The following is a 26,140-nucleotide window of genomic DNA, read 5'->3' on the forward strand; positions in this document are numbered from 1 at the left end:
CCACTTGTACAGTTAAAATACATTGTGAACTACGATCAACGTGATTTGCGATCCTTCACTCCAAAACTATTCTTCATCTAGACGTGTTTGTAACGTTTCCAAGTGGGGTCTTACTTTTGATCTTACCCAAAATCCCACACGGTTCCAAATCAAGAACCTTCCCAGAGCAATAGTATTGGGTTATCGGATGAATATCGGGTTATTCTCGACTTTAAAGGAGTATTCCGTATAGGTTTAAGTGTGGTTTCTCAATTACCTTTTGCGCACCAACGGAAGAGGCATTAAGAGGACTTGCACCTGTCTGATTGCACATTTGAACTTTTGAACCACATCATTTTAAGTGTCGGTACTTCTCTATTAGTTTCGCGACTTAATCATTATTACGTAAGACCGCCATGGCAGTCGATATACTTTCTTCCCTATCTTAACTTTCTGCAGTAACGAGAAAGTCATTTCGTGTGCGAAAAGAACATAAAACTTAGATTTGTAATACAGTCTGCTGATAAAACTGCCCATGGCTTATGCAAATGGTCACTTCTGACGTCGAACGTCAGAAATGACGTACGCCCGTGCGTGGTAACGTAATTATCACATGTGAGTGCATCAATGGTACTGCCACGGGAATGAAATCTCTTCACGGTCCAGCGAGGTTTGTTGATAGAAATCTGGCCAAGAGTGTAATCAAGTTCATGTCATATTCTTGAATTACTTTGCTGCCCATACGGTCGGTGAGCGTACGGGACCGGTGAGGGGATTCTTGAATATGACGTAACGTTTTCATCACAAAATGGAATTTGCCAAGGATAAAGTTAATTTTGCTGCCCACGCCTTTGCTGCCCACGCCTTGCGGTGGCGCGCAACTCATAGGCCCATGGGCAGGCACTACAGTAGGTATCGATATGTGTGTTCAACTACCATATCATTTCCTATAACTTCGATGGGGTCCAATCCGCTCGTAAAATGACTTAAGGTGATATGAACTAACGGACATAAGATAAACGCTAATCGTTATGAAGGCACTAAGCTATTTTGCAACGCGCCATTTCTTCTATTGATTTGCTCGAGCTGAAGGATAAAGAGGGCGATATCGGGCATAGCAAACTTGCTACCATTCACTCCCGATCCCACCAGGAACACCACGAACATGCCAAATCTGAGATTGTAATTCAATAGTGCGCCCTTATCAACAGCTCCATTGTGAAGCACTTCGTACTTCATGCTTCATCAGACATCTACACTATCTTCACTCGTGAAGAACCGTCACGACTGTATTTCACTCAAGTGCAAGATTACCTACGGAAAGGTCACGGCGACCTTCACACTTCGCGCCCGCTTTGTATCGGTTAAGGTTAATGTCAAGGTGCTGATTACTAATGTTTCTGGTGACGGCCGTGGTAAGAGATGTTGACGCTGACAGCTGCAGGTCGATAGTCTGGTGTCCACCCCTGTCTTCTCTCCTTGGTGCCCCACCCAGTACCCGTTGCCCTATCCGGCACCGTTGCCCTAGCTAGTACACGTTGTCCTATACTGTAACCGTTCGAAACTGTCGGGCTCTTTGATCAGGCAGAGGATACCAGCTGGCTTTCATGTCGACACATTCTCGGACTAACATTTCTAAAACCAGGCTCTGAAATATCCTTCTGATATTTTGCCACTGTGTAATATAACTTGACCATTTTCAACGAAATCAGTTAACAGGAATATGTTAGATTTGTAAGAATGATCGATAACAATAATTGTCACTCTTATTAGTCTGTAAAAGAAAGATCGAAAAATAAAAACAAAACTTTCTTCTATTTGAAAACAGCATCAAATTTTATCTCTATTCAATGGTGAATGTCTGCATGTTCATTGCCTTGAAAGGGGATATCCACCATATTATATATAACGTTATGTGATGAACATTCACATCTTCATTTACGTGATGTGTGTATAAGGAGATGGGTCTTCCTAATAAGTATTCCAGGTTTGCTGTAATCAAGGACTTGTCTTGAGCCCTATATGCGCGCCTGCGCGTTGTGTTCACCCTCGTTCGTACTGTACATTTGGCCTTTACATTTGACCTTCACCCTTACGTCTCCACAATTAGTCAAAACTACGAAAAAGGCAAGCCTTAATTTAGAGGCGACGTCAGTCAGAACTTATCTCTCACTTGCATGCCGTGACTTTTATGATTTAATTTGTTTCCCCGCCTGTCGTCTTCCACAATCTGTGAGCTAACGTTATACGTTCACTTTGACCGTAAGTTTTACAGCCGTTCAATTAGGCAATTAGATAGTCCGTTCGTATAACAGCCATTATTAACCGCCATGAAATATTCATGTGTGTGTGTGTGTGTGTCTGTCTGTTTGTCTGTCTGTCTGTCAACAAGATAACTCAAGAAAGGCTGGGTGGATTGCTTTCATACTTGGTGTATTGGTGGGGTGTGACGAACACTGGAAATGATTAGATTTTGGGCCTCGAGCGGTTTCCCTTGGTACTGCAGCAGAACATGTTTTGATATCTCGTGTTCCGAAGAAGCTATCGTCTTGATGTTTAAGCGTTAGATAGCTCTTGTGCTCGGTTAGAAGTGACGAACCTTTTGGCCCTCTAAAGGCTAAGATTGGGATTGCAGTGGCATTTCTGTAAGAAAAATTCCGAAGAGGATAACTTAAGAAAGGAATAAACGGATTTTCATTATTTTCGTATGTAGCTTAGAACAAAACGTACAAAGTGAAATATTAACTATGCAAATTGGGTACATATTCTATAATAGCAGTTTTTTTCAATACATCTCTTGCCCCGGACATGATATGGTCCTGACATATGGGTGGTGGATCGCACTCAACGCCAGGACAAGGTGGGCCAGGTTTGAGCCCCCTAACTTTTAATTTTGGAACTGCAAGAACGTTTTTGTCAAGACATTCCAAAGAGGATAACTGAGGAAAGGAACGACTGATTTCCATCATTTTACGCATGCAGGTAGCATAGGCAAAGATATTAATGACGATATGCATGTTATGCAAACGGCACTTAATTTGCATAATCAATAGGGAAATTTTACAATTCCATTGTTGTCCATAACTGGACTTCAATAAATGTACCACATGTAATTTGTGATAGGTGGAACATAACCAGACACCAAATATGCAAATGAGGAACTGATTTGCATATTCTACGGGGGAAAAGGTAAAACAGATTAATGATAAATGGTGGGAATCGTGTTTGTACGTTTATCATTGATGAACATCACCATGCACAAATTATGTAAAATATGTAAATTATTTGCATTAACTCTACAAAGCTCTAAATAAGTATAAGTATAGGGTCGTCAAACTCTAGTTTTAAATACTTTTATCTGTCGCAAAAAAACTACACATTGAAACAGCAAGACATAACTGCACCCTCTGGAACAACGACTGTGTCGATACGGTAACTGTAATTTAAAAAGAAGAGAAGATAAACACCATTTGTCGTGGAATGTAGATTGTAAATGACCACAGCATGTCCAGAACTCGAGATATCAAGCCCGGAAGTTCCGCTGCAGTATTGATGTCTGGTTGATAGCTGGTTTCCGATAATATAATCATCATTTTTGCAGCCATCGAATAAATTCTATATGGTCAAATTTTAGAGAAAAACATCCGATTTGTTACTTTCTATAATTTAGTATAAAAAAATCACCAGGAACTACGAGGGGCGTGCAATTAGTAATGGTCCTGACCCATTTCCCATAGCAGGAGATTAATGAAACTTGGCACAGTTATTAGTCTTTCTCTTCATAGGAATCACCCAGAGTTATGCATTTCTCCCATCGTTTGATGCAGCTCTGGACACCGATTTTGTAGGATACCCCAGGTTGGTCCTCCAACTGATGCCTCATCAATGGCACAAGAGGGACGACCAGGTCTGGGAGCTGTTTCCACAGACTTCCAGCCACGTTTGAATTCAGGATGCCAGCGTTTTACAAGGTCATATGATGGGGCATCATCACCATAAGTTTCATTTATTTCATCAAAAGTCTTCTTTGGTGTGCGTCCTTTCAAATACAAAAACCGGATCACTGCGCGACACTCAACTGGTTCCATTTCACACCTGGTCCATTTCGCACCTGACTAAGTTCAAACACCAGTAAATCAGAAACCACAATTAGTTCAGAGCTGTCTTTTGCAACATAACCCATAGAGATATGACTCATTACACATACAAAATTTCATTTAGATCAGACAACTGGAAGTGGGTCAGGACCATTACTTATTGCACGCCCCTCGTATAACCCGTACAGATACTTGACCGACCTTTTGCCCACCCTTTACGCTGATGTGTTCAGAAATTTTCCCATTAGCGCAAGGGAAAGATAAAATGATAAAAAAGGGATAAGTGGCATTTTCACAGATAAGTCATTAAATGGGCGCAAAAATCGTTTTTCAGAGATATGGAATTGCTCATTGTCTGCAGTCGGGTGGAAAGCACAGGGAGAAAGATGGGAAATTAGCTGTCAAACATATAATGGAAATCTTTCCACCTCAGTGTCACGACTATTCCCAGAGAAGGCATTCGCCGACGGCGACCTTGGTAAGCCACTCTGCCTCGCGAGGCGCACTGCTTGCGTCTGTCCGGCCTCTCAGGCTGCATGAGCCGTACAATCGATGGGCGTGGCAACCTGCCTATACCTTCATCTGCGGCAAAATCCCAAGAAATCGAATATTTCATACCTGCGTGAGACCTTTATTTTATGAATAACCCTAGCCATCACAGGTGTTAGTGATCCTTCCGTTCCCGTCTTTCTCAATTCCAACTATCTCCCTCCAATAAGGGGTCATTCATCGAAGACAACTTACCAACTGTCCTTTGATTATACCCCACTGTTTTCAGCGAGGGGTTGCGGCCTGTGTTACTGTAGTACCTGAACATACTGTCGAAATCGCCATGTTTCTTTGAGACCTCAATACGTACCCGCATACAATTATTTTATAAATTAATCAAAAGGATGGTACTCCCGACAAAGGTGAAAGTCCTTCCGGAGGTTCAAACAAACAGATGAAGGTTCAAACAAATAACACAAAGAAAGTAAACCACATACGCGCCTAAGGAGAAAGCGATTATATTACTAGAAGCTTTACGGCACAACCCGTACCCTTGGTTTCCATCTTCAGATATGAAACGCACATGCGACTGTCCACGCATACTTATCAAAGCCATTCGTGCTGTCTTTAATGAGGTCGTAAATGTGTTTATCATGTTGTGTGTTAGATAGTGTTGTTATTAGGCCGTGTGTCAAGCACGGTGAGCCACGGGCATATTTACGGTCCCTGGTTCAAACAAACCTCTTATTGCCTCAAACAGCGCAGTGCTTTGATTACTTCACATACTTAGCAACAAATACGCGCTCTCTCTCCAGTCGCTAGGAGCTGGGGTTGGAACGGTAGAGCTGGTCGCAGTGTACACATTTCCAGCAATTGCAAATATCAACAAACATGATCCCCTCCAACTAAATGTATGCCATGAGCATGTTTGGAATTACCCAAATAAAGACATGCCTTTCAAGCTTCATTGTAACAGCCTGTAGTGTAGCTGCCGTTGAGGAATGTATTGATATTTCAAACGACGCCATTTTGTCCCCTAAAATTTCCAAACCTTTGCCTCGTGTTTCCATGACGTCTGAGTTAATCGGGTCTATAGAAGACGCTTTGGCTGTTCCTTTTCTTGACGCGCGCATTAAAGGTCTCAGTACATGTCTAGCATGGAAATTGTCAATTTGACTGTCTTCAAGCCTTTTAGGAAGAAAACCGGACTGTACATGTCAGCCTCTAAGGACACAAACGCTTGTAACTTTAAGCGGCGTCACTTTGTCTGGGTGCTCGCAGGGGTCTGACTATCAGGAAATCCAGCCGCTATATCTTTTCCTTAACTCTGGTGGCTTGCCTGTTCGTAGCGTCGTCATTGCATTGGTGATCAAAGAGACTTCTCTTCGGGCGAAGTAAGAAATGAAGATGTGAAAGTCGCTCCCTTGGCGTGATGGAAAAGCCCCAACTTGTCACTGTAGTTAGCCGCACATTCGTGACACGAATACTCAGTGGATGGTGTTGTGTCTGTGAACTTTGATACAGTAATAGGCTGTATATTATCTTAATCCTGTGTTTTCAATTATTTGATATCTAATAGAATGGTCAGGGACAAGATTCTTCCTGCTTGTTTGAGTACTTAGGTAGTATCTTAGTAAGACTGTTGACTACGTATACCACAAATGTCCTAAGGCTTACAACTTTAACTAATTACGACATTTAGAATATTACGACAATAGGGCATCCGTTAAAACGACATTTCTCTATATGCCTTTAATTTTATTTCGGAGTTTTGTTGCATATAACCACGGGTACATTAAATGTATGGTTTTGAGTATTAAGACCATGCATTTAATAGATAAGTACATGTATTTGTAAATCGCGGGAAAGAAGCAAGAGAAGGTGGTGACATAGGAACATGTCTTTTACATCTAGTGTATTCAGCATGATTGCATCAGCCAACGGGTCTGCTAGAACAAAAGGGAACATAACTGACGATACACCGTGCGTAGTCGATTGTCATTTATTTTGATAACTGGATATTACGGTTCCCATGGAATTGTGCATTAGTAACCACTGTGCTGCCAAGTATCGTACACAGCATCAGCTCTATTTATCTTTCTTTGTTGTGCTAAAAGCACAGTGTTCTCATACTTATAGCAAAAGCTACCATGTACCTCTCTGAGCAAGAATGATGTGCTCGGATCGGCGCCCTGGGAAGAAAGCGCTACACTTGGTCATCTATTTCTATTTGCCTGCTGGTACTTTCAAACGAAGTGATCCATGATCAATTTATCACGAATCCCATCGAATATTCGAGAGTTCTGAGACTTGGTATATCATGTCATGTCTATTCCTATGCTGCACTGGCATAAAATCCTGGAGAGAAATCATGCATGGGGATGTAGAAGTGGAGGTGGACAACAACTACAACTATAAGGAAGTTCATGGTTCCAACTGATAATGCGCAGCGAATATGCATGTGCAATTTCGCTTGTTGCAACGTTTATTGTGTCTATTTTGGGGTAATATAGGCGAAGGGCGAAGGCCCCTGAGACACAAACCAAACACGTATCAAGCCTAGTCGAGACAAGCACTAAACAGGCTAGAGACTTCACTGTTGCCATATTACCCACCATGCAATTCTCAGTGCATGTGCACTTATAACATGAACCTCCTTTTCAATTATCAGGAAACGGTAGAATATGGTAAAATTTTCAACGAGAATTTGTTCCTTGCCTAAACTGTTTCTGTCGGAATATTTGGTTTAGCTAACCACCAAACAACTAACCATGTAATCAGTCACTAAAATCCATCAACCGATCCATCAACATGAGATATTATTGATTTTACAATTCCCGTCCTAAACTTACCAAAAAACCTTTAGGCTGACAATCCTCCTCAAGCACCCATATTATGGCATTTACACGGCGCCAGCATGGGACAATATAGTCTTCAATCGTTACATGTACATTATAACTAAGCAAGACGTATGCACTAGGAATATATGGCTGTGTATTTGATTTTAAAGTAGAGTATGGATTGACTTGCACAGCGCAATGTAAAATAAAACAAATGTAGGGGTAATTTTATCTTCGCGGTTTTCCTGGTTTCCATAGACCTGGAAATGAACTAAAGTAAGCAAACGAGAGACGGCACCTTACTCGATGCGACCCATCTCTCAGATGATCACTACCGTTCTACAATAAGTGTAGCTGGAAAGCCATGCGCCAATTTCACGTAGCGGGCGCGGCTCAGTAATAGTTTTTGGTCCGTACGTTCGGTTCATCATATAGGCTGTACCAGCACCGGCGTCTGATTATCAGCACATTTCCAGTCCATCCCCGCGTATGGTCAGGGCACAGAGGTCAAAGCCAGCTCGCAAGCTGTTCACGATTCCCGGTTTTAAGAGATGGTCACAAACCCCTGGGTCAATCTTGCGGTAGTGAAGAAATTATCAGTTTCATCTGTGGGTAAAGTGAGGTTGGCGAAAGTGCATCAGACAATTAGAATTTATGGCTGTAAAGGGGAAAGTTTTGAATCGCCCCATTTTCAACGGTCAGTGTTGACGTCATGGAAGGGAACCTCTGGCCTCTAGGACTCATGTGGTTGGTTATCAATAAGAAAATCAATACGTTCTCGGAGGAAATAAGACCCCCCTGAAAGCCCCTGTCACACGTAGGGAACTTTCCACGACTTTTTTCCGACCACTCCCTAGCCAAGGTTGGTGGTGGATTAGGAGTAGTCTGGAATCCATATTATTCTAGCTCCAGCTCGGTTCTCTGATTGCATCCAAGCAGAATAAGACTTTCCCGATCTCTCTCTCTCTCTCTCTCTCTCTCTCTCTCTCTCTCTCTCTCTCTCTCTCTCTCTCTCTCTCTCTCTCTATATATATATATATATATATATATATATATATATATATATATATATATATATATATATATATATATATATATATATATAATATATCATCATCATCATCATCACCGCATACCAGTCAATGTTTACCGAGGCGGGCCGTCATACCCTCGTACGTTGATCAACATATCAAAGGTGCAGGCGTTCTGACTTGACAGCATTCAATGACTGTTATTAACCAGCCTTATCACATACTACAAGCCTTGCCCTGTCATCGGGTGCGTTGCAGATGCATACTTAAACTAAATTGGCTCTTAACTCGGTGCCTTATACGAAATGATTGTAAAAAGACTCTTCAAAGGTTCGATCTTACCGCAAACCCGATAAAGTTCACAATGAATATCTGTTGTCAAAAACTAGAACCGTATTCAAATTAGATTCAAACTAGAACCGTATTCAAATTAGATTCAAATTGGGCTTACCTATCCCCTCAAAATGATATGGAATTCAATCAACAGTACATTAAGCTACTGTGAATGGATGGATTGCTGCACTCACGTGGTTATGACGGCCACCGTGCTGGATGATTAAACACGGAATTTGTATCTCTAACTGCAGTCACTAAAATTGTGAAATTACGTATACATGAAACGTTTCGGTCTGACTCTTCCAGATTTAACCACCAAGCATTGAAATAACGCTATATGCATGTAGCCCAAGGGGAGGATTCGTAATCCAGTATCAGATCACCTATCTAAGCCGCAATCTCTGTTTATTTCATATAGACAAATAGGTAACTAGATAAGGGGCACGTAGCGGCAGGGAGATTATGCTTATCTATAGCTAACAGGGAGTCTACCTGTCATATCTCCAAGTTTGATACGAAGGTAACATGTTCGGAGTCAACTGTACAATTACATGAGGACTCACAAGGGTGTGTCCAAGCTGTCCATGGTATGGTTTATTCTATGCCCATGCGTCTACTAGTGCATGATTGACAGTAGTTGCTGGGAGGATTGCAGTAATTTTGAAGTTAATCGTTCTAGCTGACTTGTGACATTATGAGACTTTAACTAAACACTATAGGGCAAGAATAAGGAGGCTTTCTAATAGTTTGCTTGAATAAAGCTTGACAATATGTAATATTTGATATATTTTAGAATCTCGAATAGCAAATTTAAACCAAAGGCTATATAAATGCAATCAGATATAATAACGGAAATGGGTAAAAAAAGTCAATTCTACGAATCCATGTGATATTGCTTCATACATTACTGGGGGTGCCTTATCTCTGGAAGCAGTGGTTGATGAATAGTGCCACGTGTTACTGATAAGCATGTTTTGTAATTTTAGTTTTTGGAGGTCTGCTAGATAGTGGACGCTCAGGGAGATCGCTTAGTTGTTTCGAAAAGCTTGTTTCTTTTAACCTCATAACACGGGCATTCACAAGTAAAATTTCGTATCTACTACATCTATTGTATAATACAAAAAAATGTATTTGCACAGTCTCTCCTGAACTGGCGGCTTTTGTAATGATGTGGTCACATTCACCATTAGAATAATTGTCATTAATTACTGGAAAGCAGCGAAAATTACGCTAATCCAGTTGCGCTTCATATACATATTGGTAAACCCAAGGGAATGACCCCGCATTGAACACCGTAGTTGTGTCTACATGTAAATTCTACAACTGCAAACTGCAATTGCATGCCTGTATGGTGTTGGCATTACGACGTTAGCTATAGTATAGGAATAGAGTGGGAGAATTGTAAAATCGCCGTTTGGACGTGTTCCGGGAAAACCTGTGGAAGGAGGTGCCGGAGTGATACAGATACTCGTCAGATACAACGCTGTATTTGAACTTTCAAGGAACAGCACTTTTCCGTAAACAAGTACAAGCTCACTCCCCATTGTCTGCATTTCTGCGTACAACTCTACCACCTGAGTCCATTAGAATCTTTTGTATGACTTATCTGTGAACCTAAGATGATATAGTTAATGGACTCGCAAGCTTCTCCTGGTTCGTGCATTTCAGCCTGGTGACATCCTTATATACAATCAATTTCCTTGACTGAGCCTTGCCCTGTAAAGATTTAGCGTCAACTGAAGACTTGAAGCAGCCCTTTTACTACCTTAGCGGAGTTAGGATACTATGGTTCAACAAGACATCAACCTTTTCACTGCGAGAACTTCAGAATCTGTAGTACTTCGCGTTGGACCCCAGACGAATAAGTTATTGGTTTGGGCTATTGCCACATTGTATTAGCTTTGACCCCAATAGACTTCTGTAAAATTACAGCATTACACACTTGAGGGTCGGATAGGTCGAAGATAAGTGCCGGCTGTACTTGGAGATATGTAAAAACGTGCCCTCAATTCTGAGAGCTTATATACGCGAAAAGAATTGTGGGACACATGCATCACTAGGTACTATCAAAACTTGTTTCGCGATAGGGGGAGGGGGTCGGGTGTGCACCTGCAGTACACTTGCAGTAGCAGAAGGTGTTACGTTACGGAGTATGTAGTGTGTTCTCCTTACACTGTCCGTAACGTTACACCTTCTGCTTAGTTCCGAGTGGGAAACGGTATGCTTGCTAGGATTTTTTGGTTAAAAAAGTCCTCTTGTTTTGCTGAAGTGTTAGACAATTGTAGGTAGTGAAATCTAAGAAAAGAAAAATATATATATAACATACTACGTAAGAAATATAAAAATGTAATTAGATTGAACTCTAGCGCAGCAAGACAAAACATCAAAATTGCATAAGCTTGAGCTCTCTTCGCTTGCCATTCTAGCTTTGTCGCTATGATAACCAATATATACCATGTCTGGACTTTTCTATTTTCATCCACGGTGTCCTTACAAGACCCATATTAAAGTACCCAAGCTGGAATGCAATTCCTCGCCAGGTGGCTATACTCTAGGTCAGAAGAGCATTTGGAAAATAAAAGCTAGCTGGCAGAAAACGCCTTACCATGTCCGCTGTAGTTTTAGACGTGAGAGTTTTAGCCTGATGGGTAAAGGCGAAGTTTTCTCCACTTAGAAAGTCCGTAAGGGTTTGTCTCTTAACGAGCGGCTGCTAAAACGCATGCTTGTGATTCTGGAGAGTCATTCCCCATCCAGCCAGATAGAACTTACGAGCGTGAGTTGCATGAACCAGTCGGTAAAACAAAATTTAAGTGCGTAAATTGTAATTTTGCGCAGGCGCCATGTTAACATTACCTCACGTAACGTTATATAACGGTTATACGTGTTCAAGAATATGAGAGTGAGTTATAATCATGAAATTTGAGAAAAGCAGAAAACTTAAGAAAATTAATGACAAAGTCCGTTGCAAACGTATTACACAACCCGTAATACCCACATGTATAACGTTACCGTATCTAAGACACGCGGACTCAGTTGGGCAGGCAGTACTGGGGAGCGATGTTGGTTCTGACCTGGTCACCAGTCTTCCCCCGGGCTGCAGTCAGAGTCCCCTCGGCTTCTATCCCCGCCTGGCTAACTAAGCTCACCCCAGTGATTTTACCCAACTGAATACAATTAACAGTTAAGTGTCTTTTGGGGGGTCTGTGGCAAAATTTCACCCGAGACATGTTTGGCCTTTAGGGTGCCGAAGAGCTAGCATACGCGTAGGCCCCTAACAACAATCTGGGTGACAGGTTCGAGTAGCGACTAGAGGCAGCATTCGACGTACATACCAAGCAAGCAAGACAAGCATGCAGGTGGATATTTTCTTTCATGAAAGTCTTATCCCGCCTGTTTCAATTTCCAAAATCAACTGACATTTCGTAGTCCGAAATCCCCGAATCCAATATTGAACTCACGGCGGGAGGAATATGTTGCAGCTGTTGCAAGTTTTCTGCACGCAGACTCTGATATAACACAACACACTTGGTTGGCATGAATGTCCTGATGAGAAAACTCATGACTCGAACAGCTCCTATATTCTGTTTAAAGGAGGCGGTGAAAACCGTTGAACGTAGCGTCAATTCTTAATAGATCCACGAATAAGCTGATCATGATGTCAATTATATATTAGAGCAGACAATGAGCCATCAATCGCCTAAAAAACTATCTTTCACATCCATTACACAGAACCAGTCACGTGGTCCTTCTGATTCGTCCCGCCTGTAACATCCATTGGCATAATACCGGTCGGTTTACTGCAATTTCTCAAGCAATGCTAATTTGGCAAATGATCAACGCATCATTTTCTCCAGTTACATGTTGCTGTTACAGCTTACCTTTGCCACTTCTTCTGTGTAAATTATTTTGTCTCTCTGGTCCTGCTAAAAACATAATATCGTAATTGGAACACACCGCGGAATTGCACGGAGAACGGGCGCGTGGTTGGAAGGGGGTGCACTATACCGGCCGAACGAAACACGGCACAATTAACTGCCGCTATGTACCTTTATACATCCTCTGTTGTTCCTTTCTTTCCTGTTAGTAGTTGCACAAAACAAAAATCTGCATGAGCATACAAAAAGTCATGAGAAAATGGGCGTATACTGACAAGAATTTTCATTTAATTTTGGTCCGTCACAACCGCTATGACGTAAAACTTTACTGCTGGCCGTAGCATTAAAAATGGCGGGAAAATGGCGGCGTACGTTCAATTTGACCCATTCAGCCGTAGATCCGGGCGATAATGCAACGGTTCCTCACACTTTTACACGAGTTGTAGGTCACCAAAAGAAATTCAAGATTGCTGTTGAATCATGCTCGTCTTGTGCCGTGAGCACATGTGATTATTATCTACAAATCTGGCGATGAACGTGTGTTTGTCCCACGACGAGCTCGCCTGCCCCGAAAATGACCTGAAAACTTTTGGCCTTGTTGTCTTCGAATGCATTGTTATCGATGCTTTGTAAATTATGTATTGGACACCTAGATGTCTGAAGTGTGCATACCTCAGAAATAACTATTGTTGCATGTGTAGATCTCTTTAAGTTCCACTATTTTTAATCGACCGGTATAAGGCTTATGACCGGTATTATGCCAATGCATGTTACATGTTTTGGTAGACTACACCGAACCTGACACAGCTAGCAGTTCACCCAATGACGGAGTGACAATTAGCAGCTCGACCAATGACAGAGTAGCTGCAAGTCCGTGAAATATTTGACACCGATGAAATTCAGTTCATTTGGTGAATACGCGTTACGCTCTCCATCGAGCTCTATATCATAAGATGAGACAAAAGGAAGGAGTCATGTATACTATTCATAGCAAGATGTCTGAAGTAAATGTCAACCTCTGAGCCATCAGATATGTCCCTTCGGTAAAAAGAAATACTTAAACGGTTTGGTTAATTTCTTGAAATAGAAAGAAATTACAATGATCCTTCCACGAACTCTGGTTGATATATATACAATCATAATTAATACCCCCACATGAAGAAAATGGCAAGATACAAAAACCAGCGGTTCCGCAGCAGTATTGTAGAAAGCCGCTAGGTGTCCCATTATCGAACTTCATCCTGGTTATCCCTACCCTGCCCACCTACCAAATGTTATAAAAACCCACCCACTACGTACTTCTCAAGTTATGCTGTTCACAATCAGACACACAAACAAACAGGAACGAAAACATTCTAGTAACTCCTTGGCGAAGGCAATAGGAGAGAGCAAGACCATCGGTCTGTCCGCTTATGCAGCAAACTGCGCCGGAGGGTCTAAGAACGCACCATTTCTACAACAAGTTTATTGGGACAAAATTGAACTAAACTAAGCCAAAATTTTCAGATAATTGAGGATGCTAGGCAGGCCTAAGAGATTCGCTTGCCGCTAAATGCCAACACGAAAAGCGCTAAGTCCATTCTGATTAGATTGAATGAATGACATCGGCCACGCGCCGCAAAATTGGTGCGAGCGCGCGAAAAAGTTGTCTTCAGTATGAAATATCATGAAATATATTTATTGGAATGACCAAACACACCAGGCATAGTATACCAAACAATAAATCATCTATTTTTGTTCCTTTCTATCTTCTTCTCTGGCATGTTTCTGCTTAGTTGTATTATCCACATGGTTTTCCGATAATTTTTTCGCTATTCACGGTCTACATTTGCTCATTTACAGCTTGTTTTTCGTATGATCGCAAACGTATTTTCGAAAAGGACTCGGATGTCATACATATGATGAAGTTAGTGTTGCCTAATTGAAAAGAAATGGCACTGCCCACCAACACACTGCCGCCTCCCAGGGCAGCATGGTCATGGCGTAGACATCTCAAAAATGGTTAGTTTCCTATGACGTGTGTTGATAGGATAAGCAGTAATACAAGCTCGTTATCAAAATGATTCCGATGCTTGCTTTGACGTGACGAGTATATAATCTAATCGGGGGAAACTGTGCTGCCCGCCCACCCTACATCTCAATACTTCGGCATGCTAGTCACGGTAACAGTTGATGACATTTGGGCACAATTCTGTACCTCGCGAATAAGTATCAGAGTTCTGACATCAGCTCCCGAAAGAAAGAAACAAGTCTTTGTTATCACCACATTTTGTACTTTGTTTACATATTTCTTTATCACCTTATAAATATGTACTTGTAATCTGACTATCCTGATTATATATCGCTTATAGCAGCCCGCCTAATACACGTATCCGCCGGGAGGGGCCAGTTACAGCCCCGGACAGCCGAGTTTGTGTTACACAGACTAGAATCTGACAAAAGTCTCTTGAAAGAAACCTTTGAAGTAATAGAAATTACCCAAACAAATAGACACGGATTATAAACCATGAGCCTTCTATACATTCTCTACTATATGTTTTTGTACCATGTATATGTAATGATATGTGTTGATAGATTTATCAGAACTCGATGTAATCTGTATCTCTGTTATATTTCATCTGAATCTTACCTCCATCATGACCTTAATAAAAAGCGGCCGATTTGAGCTTCTTATGAATAAATAAAGATCCAAACAAACAAACAAACAAACAAACAAACTAACTTATGCTGTATTTCACCATTTAGTACACGTTTGTGTGCGGGTTACACGGAAAACCCCAAGCGATATGTTGTTCCCCTGGGGAAATAGATAAACTCAAAATTGAGGCGTGGCTATCTTCAAATGTAGTATTCAGCTCTCATATCATTAATGTGTTGATAAAGTTGGCGATGAAACCAATACTTGATGAGAAAATGCTATATAACTGACGAGATGCATTATGAAACAGAAAATATTATAATTCCATAGTGGTAAATTACTTTTCTATTAAGATGCCAATTAAAGGCAAACATTATTAGACATGGATCATACAAATTAGAGCGTCGTCGTTGCAAAATACGATGTCGGAAGTTACGTATACGCATAGACATCAGGGTACATAGAACAATATACAAAATGAATCTGTATACATGAATAACTGAGGGAAATTTTTAGCAGTTGGCTCACTGCCGAAAGATAGTGGATGCAGTCTGAAACGGCTGATTCTGACAGAGACATGACACAGTTGTTCAATTTAATTTGTATAATGTTTTCAAAATGATAACGAAGCCTGGTTCATCTGCCTCACAGAATGTTTAGAATGTTTCTGAGTCAATAATACCATCACCTTTAACGCAGTACCCAATAAACTTTTTTTCCCTGAATTTAATTCCCATTAGGATTTTCTTTTTGTAGAAGCATCTTGGCAGCATGTTTCGAGGTTGGTAAACTTAACTTTTCTCGTTCTCATGAGTCTTTCATTTCCTGTTTTTTTAAATCACGAAGCGCTTTTGAAATATCACGAAACGCACTTTCACCTTCCCATAGGGGTTGGCCGTGGTTACAGCTTATTCAAGATTGTGTGTTGGAAGATGTAAACGTAAACTACAGCTCTTTTGAAAATGTTCCTCGCGTTTATCACGTTTACTGGTATTACTTCCACCCGCTAAAGCTCTTTATGTAGACTTCATTTAGTCTGATGTTCGAATCCACTTCATTTCTCTCTTGGACAAGATCGAACCAATTCTAACTGTTGATTCTCGAAATGTAGTAGTAGAAATAGATTCTATGCAATAGAGTCTGACTGGAAAGTCTGCACTTTGTTACACGCAATTTTAGTGAGCGTACATGTTTTTTTGTCCCTGATCTCTGCACCCTTGCTTATTTTTTTGCTTAAAGACATCAGGGAACCCAGATAATACATGGTTGTGGCCTAAGAGAGCAATTTATGATGATCAATTGTAAAACGTATTTTCCATAGACGCACTATGATCTACTTGCTGTGTCAGTAAGTCTTCACCCTGGCGTATAAACCTTGTCCCAGAATGTACGATTTACTACAATGAACAAGTACAATCATGATGTTACAATAAGTTTACGGTAACAAACGTAGTTACTTGATACCACACAATGGGATCATTTATCAGTTGGGACCCTTTTCCACTTGATAGAAACTGTTGAGGAACGAAAATTCGGTTTGTCTGGCCTATGACGTTATAATGATATTGAATATATTATCAATTGAATAGGATCCCGGATGTAAAAGTCTGATTTTAACGACAGAAAATAAAATTTAGTTATCAGTGAAATTAGTTTACGCTACAAATGAGATTATTGGTCACTCAACCGTTGCCGCATCTGTGGAAATGTTTCCATGAACTTGCACTGTAATGTCATTATATTCAGTAGTTGAGATCTGTCTTTCAGAACAAATCAATGCATCTGGAGACTGAAATATAACATGTTAACCTCCTTATTCTTTCATTCTGTTTGCTGTGGCACCACGTGAACTTTTGAATAATGCCTAAAGAAATCAGAGTCTTAATGTAGTTTAAAAAAGGATAACTACATCCACCTAGCATGGCACACACTATATAACCCTGTTTTCTCTAACATGATAAAAATTACAATGAGAACTATTATGAAAAACTAATGGATTGATCAATCAGGAGCCTGCATTTTACATTGATTATGAGGCCGGTATACCTTTGGCCAACCAACAGCCGCGTTGCTCGCTCGGAGATTCGGTGATAACAGGACTCGGCCAGGCCTTATGCCATCATGTACACCTCGGGTCAGGGCATTTGCCCTTTATTACCTTCTAGCCGGACGACGTTGACCAATGAAAAAGCTACATTTTGCCATGACCACCAGTCATTATTATTATGCATATTGACCACTGTTTGCAATGTTTTCATTGGGCCACCTTTTCTACAACGTTAACTTTACACGAGATAACGTTTTTAAATGATAAATTAATTTGTTTTGTAGTAACAGACAAATAAATGTGTGTAAGATTTAAAACGAAAACATGTGTGTGGACTTACTACGCACCCATGTGTCTGTTCGATATATGATAATGGTTGTATGATAATGTTAATGACCCGCGTTCCTTGTGTGAATACGGTTCCTTTAACAATCTCGTAAACCACATCGTCCGCCTCGCACACTCGGTGCTTTATCTGATGGTTATAGGACCTAACCATGTCTTATTACACCGTATATATCTCACCTCAGGCATGTCAGGACGGGTCATTAACCCTGTATTTCACAGCCAAAAAGCTACCTAAATGCGAATATCCGCAACAGCACTACCACACAGCTTGCCTGTTTGTTTTTGTCCGACAAATCCTTTATTTTGTGTAAACCTTTCCATCCACGCACAATATAGAATAGAGATAAATCAAAACACACACCTGTGCGTGGCAACAAAGACTGAAGTTAGAACAATTACAATGACAAGTCACGTACAAAGTAACGCTAGGATAGCCGATAAATCACCACACACACACATGTACTTACATGGAGTGACACAGACTTAGGCCAGGTTGACAAGCGGACACAATAGCAGCCACGTCAGTACAAATTGAAATAAAAGCAAACATTTTGTTTTCCTTTTGTAAGATTGCATTCGTTTCAAAATGTTTTCAAAATGCTTGCCTACTTCTTTGCTTGCCATTTTCGTTGTTGTCATCTTTAACTTATCTTGCAAACATTTCTGGAGAGCAGAGCAAAGATTAACCTTCTCAGCACACCATTCGTAACCTTTGGCCTGAAGGTTGGAACAATGGTAGAGCCAGGCACAAACTCAAACGTTCAAACACTCGTATTGGCGACATGTTTGTATTTGATATGGAAACGGCTGGAGTCAACACTCCCTGTTGTACTAGAGAACAAAGTATCTACCATTATTTTACATGAGTCATTAAATGGCTGGCGTGTTGCAACACGGAATGCAAATAACTACAATTTTTCGTAATGCCTCCAACAGTTATGTACACAGCTTGAACGCAAACACTTGAATTATTTAACGTGTTTTGAACATTCACGGTTGATAACCACTTGTGACAAATGGGCACTTGTACACAATCGCGTTTAACACCGCATACTGAAAACCTAGGTGATGATCGACTTATCCAATACCAACGGCAGGTGCATACAAATCCCACCAATCGTGTTAAGTCTTTCTCACAAGATTTAGCTTGGAGACGATATTATCAGACGTACCTTATCATATATTACGTTTCCTTGGAGAAAACAAACATAAAATAGCCATAAAACAACACAACATGAAGTCATAAAAGCATAGAAGTGCCATGTAGGGTAGGTCTCTTAAAGCAAGTGCCTCAAATAATAAGAGTAGGGTCCTTGTGTTTGACCTACAAGTAAGGGCATATGGTAAGAGTGTTTAACAAGGGTGTCGTTATGGGTTACCTTTACAAAGATACGTAAGAAACATGCCACCGGACACGCAAAGTATACGTGAAACATATAACGTTACAGTAGTTTGTAAGAGGGGACGCTTGCTAGTCAAAGAAGGAAATAAAGTTTACCTCCCTTAAATTATCTTAACGGGCCATAATCGTTTCCTCTTCTGAGAAAGGACAACAAATAATGATGCTTTCTCAGAAAACGGCTTGTGGCTTATGTATCTTGTACTTTATTCCGCAGAACACGGATGGAGATTGCACGGTTGTAATGCACCATGTGTTGAGGCGGAAACATGATAAGATTAATGATGATAGCTTCCTCCCTGAAAGTTGTAGCCATCTGTCAGAGTTCAAAATAAATTAAAGCTCTACAAACATCATTTTAGTTAAACCCGTACAGGAATGAGTTTTTGAAATAAAAGACATGAAGGTTGAAATCGTACTGTATCTTGAGGGTTTTACTCAATTTCATATCAATGATGTAGGCAGGTGCTGGCCGCCATATTGGTATCGTTGCTTTGCAATATTTCAATAGACCATAATTCAAGCGCACACGGCGTTTTGTTGATTTCACTTATTTATTCCTCTATCTGTATCTTCTGTTAGCCATCCACACTTAGCAGGGGTAATCAAGAAAAGTCTGGAGATCGAGTATGACCTGATTATGACGATGAAGGAGATATCTAACTGTCCAAAACTTTACAGAAACGGTAACATTCTGCGTCCGCCTCCGTGTCTGTGTCCCTGTGATGAGATGTAAAACGCTTTCTACCTATTTCTATTTTGAAGCGTCCTTGACTGAAATTTCAACTATGACTGGAAATGTGTAAGTGCTCGTATTTAGTCATTAAATGAATTATGATATGGACCAGGGATCGAGATTTTAGGCTTAGACTTGTTAACTCGGCGGCGACAACTGATTACAGTAAAATGATTGCGTTCTCTAGCTTCATATATGGCGTGCCAGGAAACTCGTTGCGCTCATTTGAAAACTGATTGAGTTAATTGCAAGCTGGCACAGATAAAATCATGGATCAGAGAAATGGCGTGTGTAGAAGTATAGAAAGCCTTTGGGCAGGGGAATAGTGATTCTGTGCAACATTTTCATGGAAAATGCGACTTCTGTGGTGAAAGGCGACGAGTAAAATTCTGAAGGTCCAGATTAATGTGCTAAGGTACATGTGCCAATGCTATCGATGGGATTTCCCTGCGTATTTTTTGGAAAATTACGCTTAGTATTCGCCTTATTCTTCTTGCTGGCCCCCAATGGAAGAGTAAAGGTCAAAAGAACTGAACCCAACAGCCCCAAGGTCACGTGTGTTGGGTAAGTGCATGACATACACATTCTTGGTACATGTTGTGGGTTGAAAATGTGAAACAAACGTGAAACAACCCGTTCCATTCCATTTAGTGACGTCTTTTAGGGCCCTATGTTCAAACTGATGACAATCCTGGGATAGGCGTGCACATTGTATGCCGTAAAATTTATCTTCCCTGATGCTAACTTACGGAAAATGTTTCCTTAATCCTTGTCGGTGGTTGGTTCTGTTGCTTGAAAATTCTAGTCGACATTAAAGTGGCACGACGTGACCACACCGTAAATCGTTTTTTTCTCTCTATCAAATCACCTACATCTTCTGTGCATTTGGACCTTGGTCTAGACTGATCTTATCTAAAAATCTATCGTAGCTTCCTAACACCTTCATGCCAACCCCACACCACCTCAGGTTACGTGCGTGACCCCGCCATTATTTTCTTTCATGTCTCCTGAACTGTTCCCGTGTTTGGGAAACAAAAGGCGGGAGAAAAGGGAAGGTTCCCGTGGAGTGTCAACATTCCGGGCAAACAGGTGAAGATTAAGGAACAGTCGAGCTGTTCTCACGGTCATTAGTAATTCTAAGGGTTTGTCTGATATCAAGATGTTTTGTTTTTTGTTTTTGTTTCATACAAATATAATGTTGAGCACACTCAAGTTATGAGTAGAGATGAGAGGTAACATAAACCGTTATCGTCGCAAATTAAGAAAGTATAATAATGTATATGAATACAATCCACCTCCTACAACAGATCACAGCCCAAAACCCACCCCTACCCCCACCCCAAATAAAAAACGGAAACAAGACTTGGTCTTATGCAAATTAGGCACCTGACACTTGTATGCACTCAAACTCTCTCTGCGAGAAAACAGCTAGAAATGCATGCCGAGGGTGTCGCTGACCTCTGGCATATTGCAGACGTATTTGGGTACTTTCCGTTAAGAAACAGCACATACTGGACATGTTTTGTATTATGAGGACCTCAATGACAACGAAAAGCTAGCATTCCTTTTCAAAAAAATAAACACGCGCCTTTAAACCAAGCGTTAATAAACTACCCGCGGCGATATAATTACCTATTAGTTCGCGATTACACACTATGCCTAACAATATACCTAGCATATACCGTGGGGCATAACATCTGTAGTTCTGTGTTATTGAGTGTGCAGTTGTAGAGTAAACAGTGAGGATACAGAGGTCTGCATGGCACAGTGAATGTGCCTAGTTTGGTGCCCGGTACGTTCTGTTTATTTTCACATACGCTTCTCAACTGCTGATTGACTTCAGATGACTAAATCGCCTGTACTGTAACTTACTTCGTACGGAGAGGCTGAAGTCAACATTTTTCGAAACACAGATGGATTGATCCAGCTGACCTGTTTCGGAGTCATCCATACAAAACATTGCACTATTCAAAGTTTTATGAATTCTTTGTTATCACATTGTAATGTTTTATCCTGTTCTCATTATGATTTTATATCGAAGAGCAAATATTATTGCGGTATGGCTTAACATAAAATAAAACATTGTCAGAATTTTCTAGTATTTGCATGTATGTCCCTTTCGCATGATAGCTCACATGACAAATCGTAAATACCAGTTTGATTTCACCACTAAGGAACATATATATCACTGTAGTGTGATAATGACGTCATGCAGGCCCATCATATATACGACTATGTCATCAAGTTTGCTTAGGGACCAAAGTAATATTCTTGGTCCTGTTCCGTCTTTATTTGAAAAAATAGTTGTAACTTTTCATTTTGAGTGTATTTTAGAATGGTCATTTTTAGTTATCATGGTACTGTCAACCCCCCCCCCCCCCCCCCCCAAAAAAAGTACAACGCTTCAAGAAGTTCAAACTATGCAGACAGGCGGCCGGAAACTTACGATTAGCTGCCACAGCTGTAATACTTAAAGCTACAGTACAGCATCGCTCACTTTGGTGGAAGAATGATCACACGTGAAAACTTTTAGGATTGCTTAAGCATCGACGCATCTATTTTCGCGTTTTTCTATTAAGGTTGAAATGTTGGAGGTGATTTCTAGATGCCGTTGACGACTCTATTGTGACATTTTCATTACTCGCGCTTTCCGCTTCTAATAAAAGATACGGCAGACTTGCATGTTATAAATTCCCTCGCTGATCAAAGTGAAAATTACCTGTCAGTGTGCGTAAGTGGGTATTCGGAAGCCTAAAATTGTATTCATTTGAAATGTCGAAGTACTTTACGTTACGATGCTGTCAGCATGTACAATCATACACGCATTAACAACTTGAAGGGGATGGACCATAAAGCATCAAGGGGATCATTGCAGATTTGGATGCTCTTCGCCTTTCTTTTCAGAAAATATCACGTCGTCATAGATGTCTCTGTTATTTTCCGACTAGTATGTGCGAACCTGACTCTCCGTAACCGTCGTTGATTTGGTAAACAAATATTGTATAAAGAAGACAATATTGGGAATCATCAGCTGTGATACAAAGCCGGGAAATACGAATGAAGGATGTAATTTCAACTATCGTGTTGTCATTTTTCTTCCTAAATGCGACATGATACATTTTGCACGGTATTGATAAGAAGTAGCATCTACCATTGTTGTTTACTTTAAGGTGACTACTGTTGACCATTGACGTTTGTAGTTTCCGCATAACGTCAGCCTTTTACATATCATGTACCGTGAAAAGCACGGCAATTGACCATTCAGTAATGAGCAAATATTTGGATGATGTAATCGCACTGACCTACACCATTACGTATACTGGTGTCCTTTGAAAGGCCAATCGTTTGACAGGAACTCTTGCTGTGTGTTGTCCACACAGCAGAGAACCTCTGAGTTCCAAATTGTACAAATTGAACACTAATCAGTTGACAAAATGTCAATGTATCAAAGTAACTATCTAAATGTGATTGTTGACGTAATAATGTTATTAGGGTGGTTCTACACTCATCTAACGCGAATGGCGGGAAACAGGTGAATTTGAATTTTTGTTGTTAGACCACTGAAGAACTGATTGTCAAATGCTCCTGACAGGAAAGGCAGACGATACAGGTATCGGAAGATACATTTACTAACACAAGAACATTAGTTGTAGTAGTAACATTGAGCCAAACGGAACCAGCCCAAGTGATTTATAGCTTGAATTGACACCAAAAGCACCGCACACCTGCAGGGAGGCACGTACTGCAGGTTTCACCTCACAGAAGGTGACCAGAAATCACACCCAATGGTCCCAGCGCTGATTGATTTAAAACACAACTCAGCGTCGTGATCGGGGACACGACAAACCCATAATCGGTTTAAAGTGCTCTTATATCATGCTCTTTAACGACACGGTGAATCGTCATTAGTCATGTTCGGTACATCCTGCCATTGAGAAGATTACCAATGGTGTACAACAATACTCAAAACTTCGCTAAACATGCGTTGGGCCCGCCCCGCCCTGTACATGGTTGTAGTAGCATCACCCATCCACGTTATCTTCTGATATGCCCCCGTGTTTTCGTATGTTGTATTCGCATCACCCATCCACAGTATCTTCTGATATGTCCCCGTGTTCCCGTACTAAATGAACAAGCACTCGAACCCCGCTGTGGAGCAAGAAACTATTGAATTAAGTACAGTGAAGCGGGACAGCGATGCTTGCTCGTTCAAGGTCTCCGACTGGAGGCTACACCCGTCTCATACATCTCATGGATGGTCCCCACTTCACAACTTGGGAATGAGAGTGGTTTGGAGAGGCGCTCCAATGCACTGGTGCGTTACGGCTCGACATTGGTGAGCCAAGTATTAATCGCGCCAAGCACAGCTACTGGCCACTTTCTAGTATAACCGCTATAACTGGATGAGGGGGAAGAAGCATTCTACGGAAATTGGAGCCGAACCAGGACACGGATGTTTTGTCATTGTAGCGTGTTATAGTGAAGGGTACTGCCTCAGAGTAAAAAAAACATACACATCATGGCTGTCAGTTGTTATTGTGCAAATTCCTTTCTAAGAGCTGGAAAAAAATCCAGACTTGTTAAGCTGGCAATCTTTTTTCTCTTTTGATGATTCTCTTGAGCACTCCTGAGGCACTACAATAAAAACGTCGGCGTGCCTCTTGCGAGGGCCCATAATCAAATTTACAATCCATAATAACGTGTGTGTCTACAACATCAGACGAGTGTCCGGCTTTGAAATATTCAATTTGCTGAGATGGTGGAACAACTGTAGACAGATATTCTATTTCAGATCAAATATCTGATGCCTGGTTCGTTACACCCTAGTGTATTATTTTTGTAAATTTTCGCCTGAAGACTCAAAATGCATTTTTCGTGGTACAAGAGATTTACCACGGACGTCTTGGTTATTGCGTTAGTTGAAATTAGATTAACGAAACAGCCAATGAGCCTTCGTATCGCTGATTTCTGCCCATAGGGGCCCGTAACTGGCTTATTTCTGTGTGATTGCAGAAGGACAAATCTCTCTCTCGTTTAATGCAATTACATGTTCTATGTCTCTGAGTTCCCCGTCTATTTGCACTTGGGCTGTGAATCTCGCTGAACCCTGAATGTCAAATGACTCGGATCGAGGAGACGACATGCTTTGTGAACAAAACAAAAAACCTCCAAGTAAATCGTAGCTCCAAATACTTGTCTGTTTAAGTTGGAATCCGTGTAACGTCCGTATGACTCGACTGATTTTTGGACCGGACTACTGATATTTAACAGATGTTAACATTGATCTTTCCTATTGAAGGGGAGTCAAAATAAAGATACTCGTATTACGTGAAGGTCGGGGGCAGGTATGTTTGTTTGGCAAGAACCATGTAAAATTCTAAGACGATGCCAAGATCTTACCTCTAGCTCTCTCTGCTAGCTCGACAAGAAAGTTGTCGTAAGAAAGGTTGGAATCCTTATCGTACGACTTGTCAAGCACCAAGTCAATCGGGTCCTTGCCGGCCGGGACCCTCTCGTCTAGGGTCGTGTTGCTGCGGATCCGGTCGAGTTTTTCCTTGATTGCCTGAGCGCCGTATTTGCAGTCATTCTGCTGGTTCCTGGCGTCATAGTGTACTAAGGCTACACGTTTCCAGTTGTATTTCCAGAGAAGTTCCACAACAACGTTCGCCATCTTGTTATAGGTGACTCCCATTCTAGTTAGGGTCTTGTACTCGCCGTGGTACCCACCTGTCTTATTACGGAGCGCCGACGGCTGCCCCCCGGCAGATATGATCGGGACGGCCCAGTGGCTGGCCAGTCGCCCGGCGTGCCCCACCGCGTAGGTGCACGTCGGGCCGATCAGAACGTCAGGCCGAACGTTAGCTTTGTAGTACAGGTCCACAAGTCGGACCAGCGTCATGTAATGACTGCATTCCGAATCCACTGTATGTGTAGTGAAGTTGTGCTGTCCTAACATTCCCATTTCTCCCACACTCCTTATGGCCAGTTGGACGGCGGGCTCTACCTGGTCCATAGTGACATGCGCCAGGCTTGTGTCTGTCCACTTGTACTCCGCGTTTCGTGGCTGGACAATCACAACGTTGAACTCGGCTGTAGAAACCCTCCCTGTATGTATCACCACTGACACAAGCAGCCCCAGCAGAAGGTGTTGTCCGAGATCCATGACGGCTTTAGTCTCAAGTAGCACTGTTGACTCCCGGAGAGAACTCTACAGCGCGACTAGGCTGCCCCGTTTAATCATTGACAAATATATCGACCAGGAAACGGTGGTGCGCATGACGTACTGAGCGATGTGAACCTGTGCGCCTGACTGTAATGCCGACAA

At 41.4% G+C, this 26,140-nt stretch overlaps 2 protein-coding genes across 6 annotated transcripts in view; one reads left to right on the forward strand and one right to left on the reverse strand.

Moving 5' to 3' along the window:
• LOC118405776 overlaps positions 1-26,140 on the forward strand; it is a 92,289-nt gene that overhangs the window by 48,414 nt on the left and 17,735 nt on the right. The gene's annotated exons all lie outside the window — the stretch shown is intronic.
• Positions 1-26,140, reverse strand: part of LOC118405741 — a 52,474-nt gene that overhangs the window by 18,962 nt on the left and 7,372 nt on the right. Inside the window, exon 1 of one of the 4 annotated variants that reach the window (XM_035805458.1) lies at positions 25,216-26,117. The exons of the other annotated variants lie outside the window; for them this stretch is intronic. Within the exon in view, the coding sequence (XP_035661351.1) occupies positions 25,216-25,978 (763 nt within the window). The 5' untranslated portion in view covers positions 25,979-26,117. Of the gene's footprint in view, positions 1-25,215; positions 26,118-26,140 lie in introns of those variants that run through there. 4 annotated transcript variants of the gene reach the window in all.

The sequence above is a fragment of the Branchiostoma floridae genome, chromosome 2 (assembly GCF_000003815.2).
Source record: "Branchiostoma floridae strain S238N-H82 chromosome 2, Bfl_VNyyK, whole genome shotgun sequence".
NCBI lineage: Eukaryota > Metazoa > Chordata > Leptocardii > Amphioxiformes > Branchiostomatidae > Branchiostoma > Branchiostoma floridae.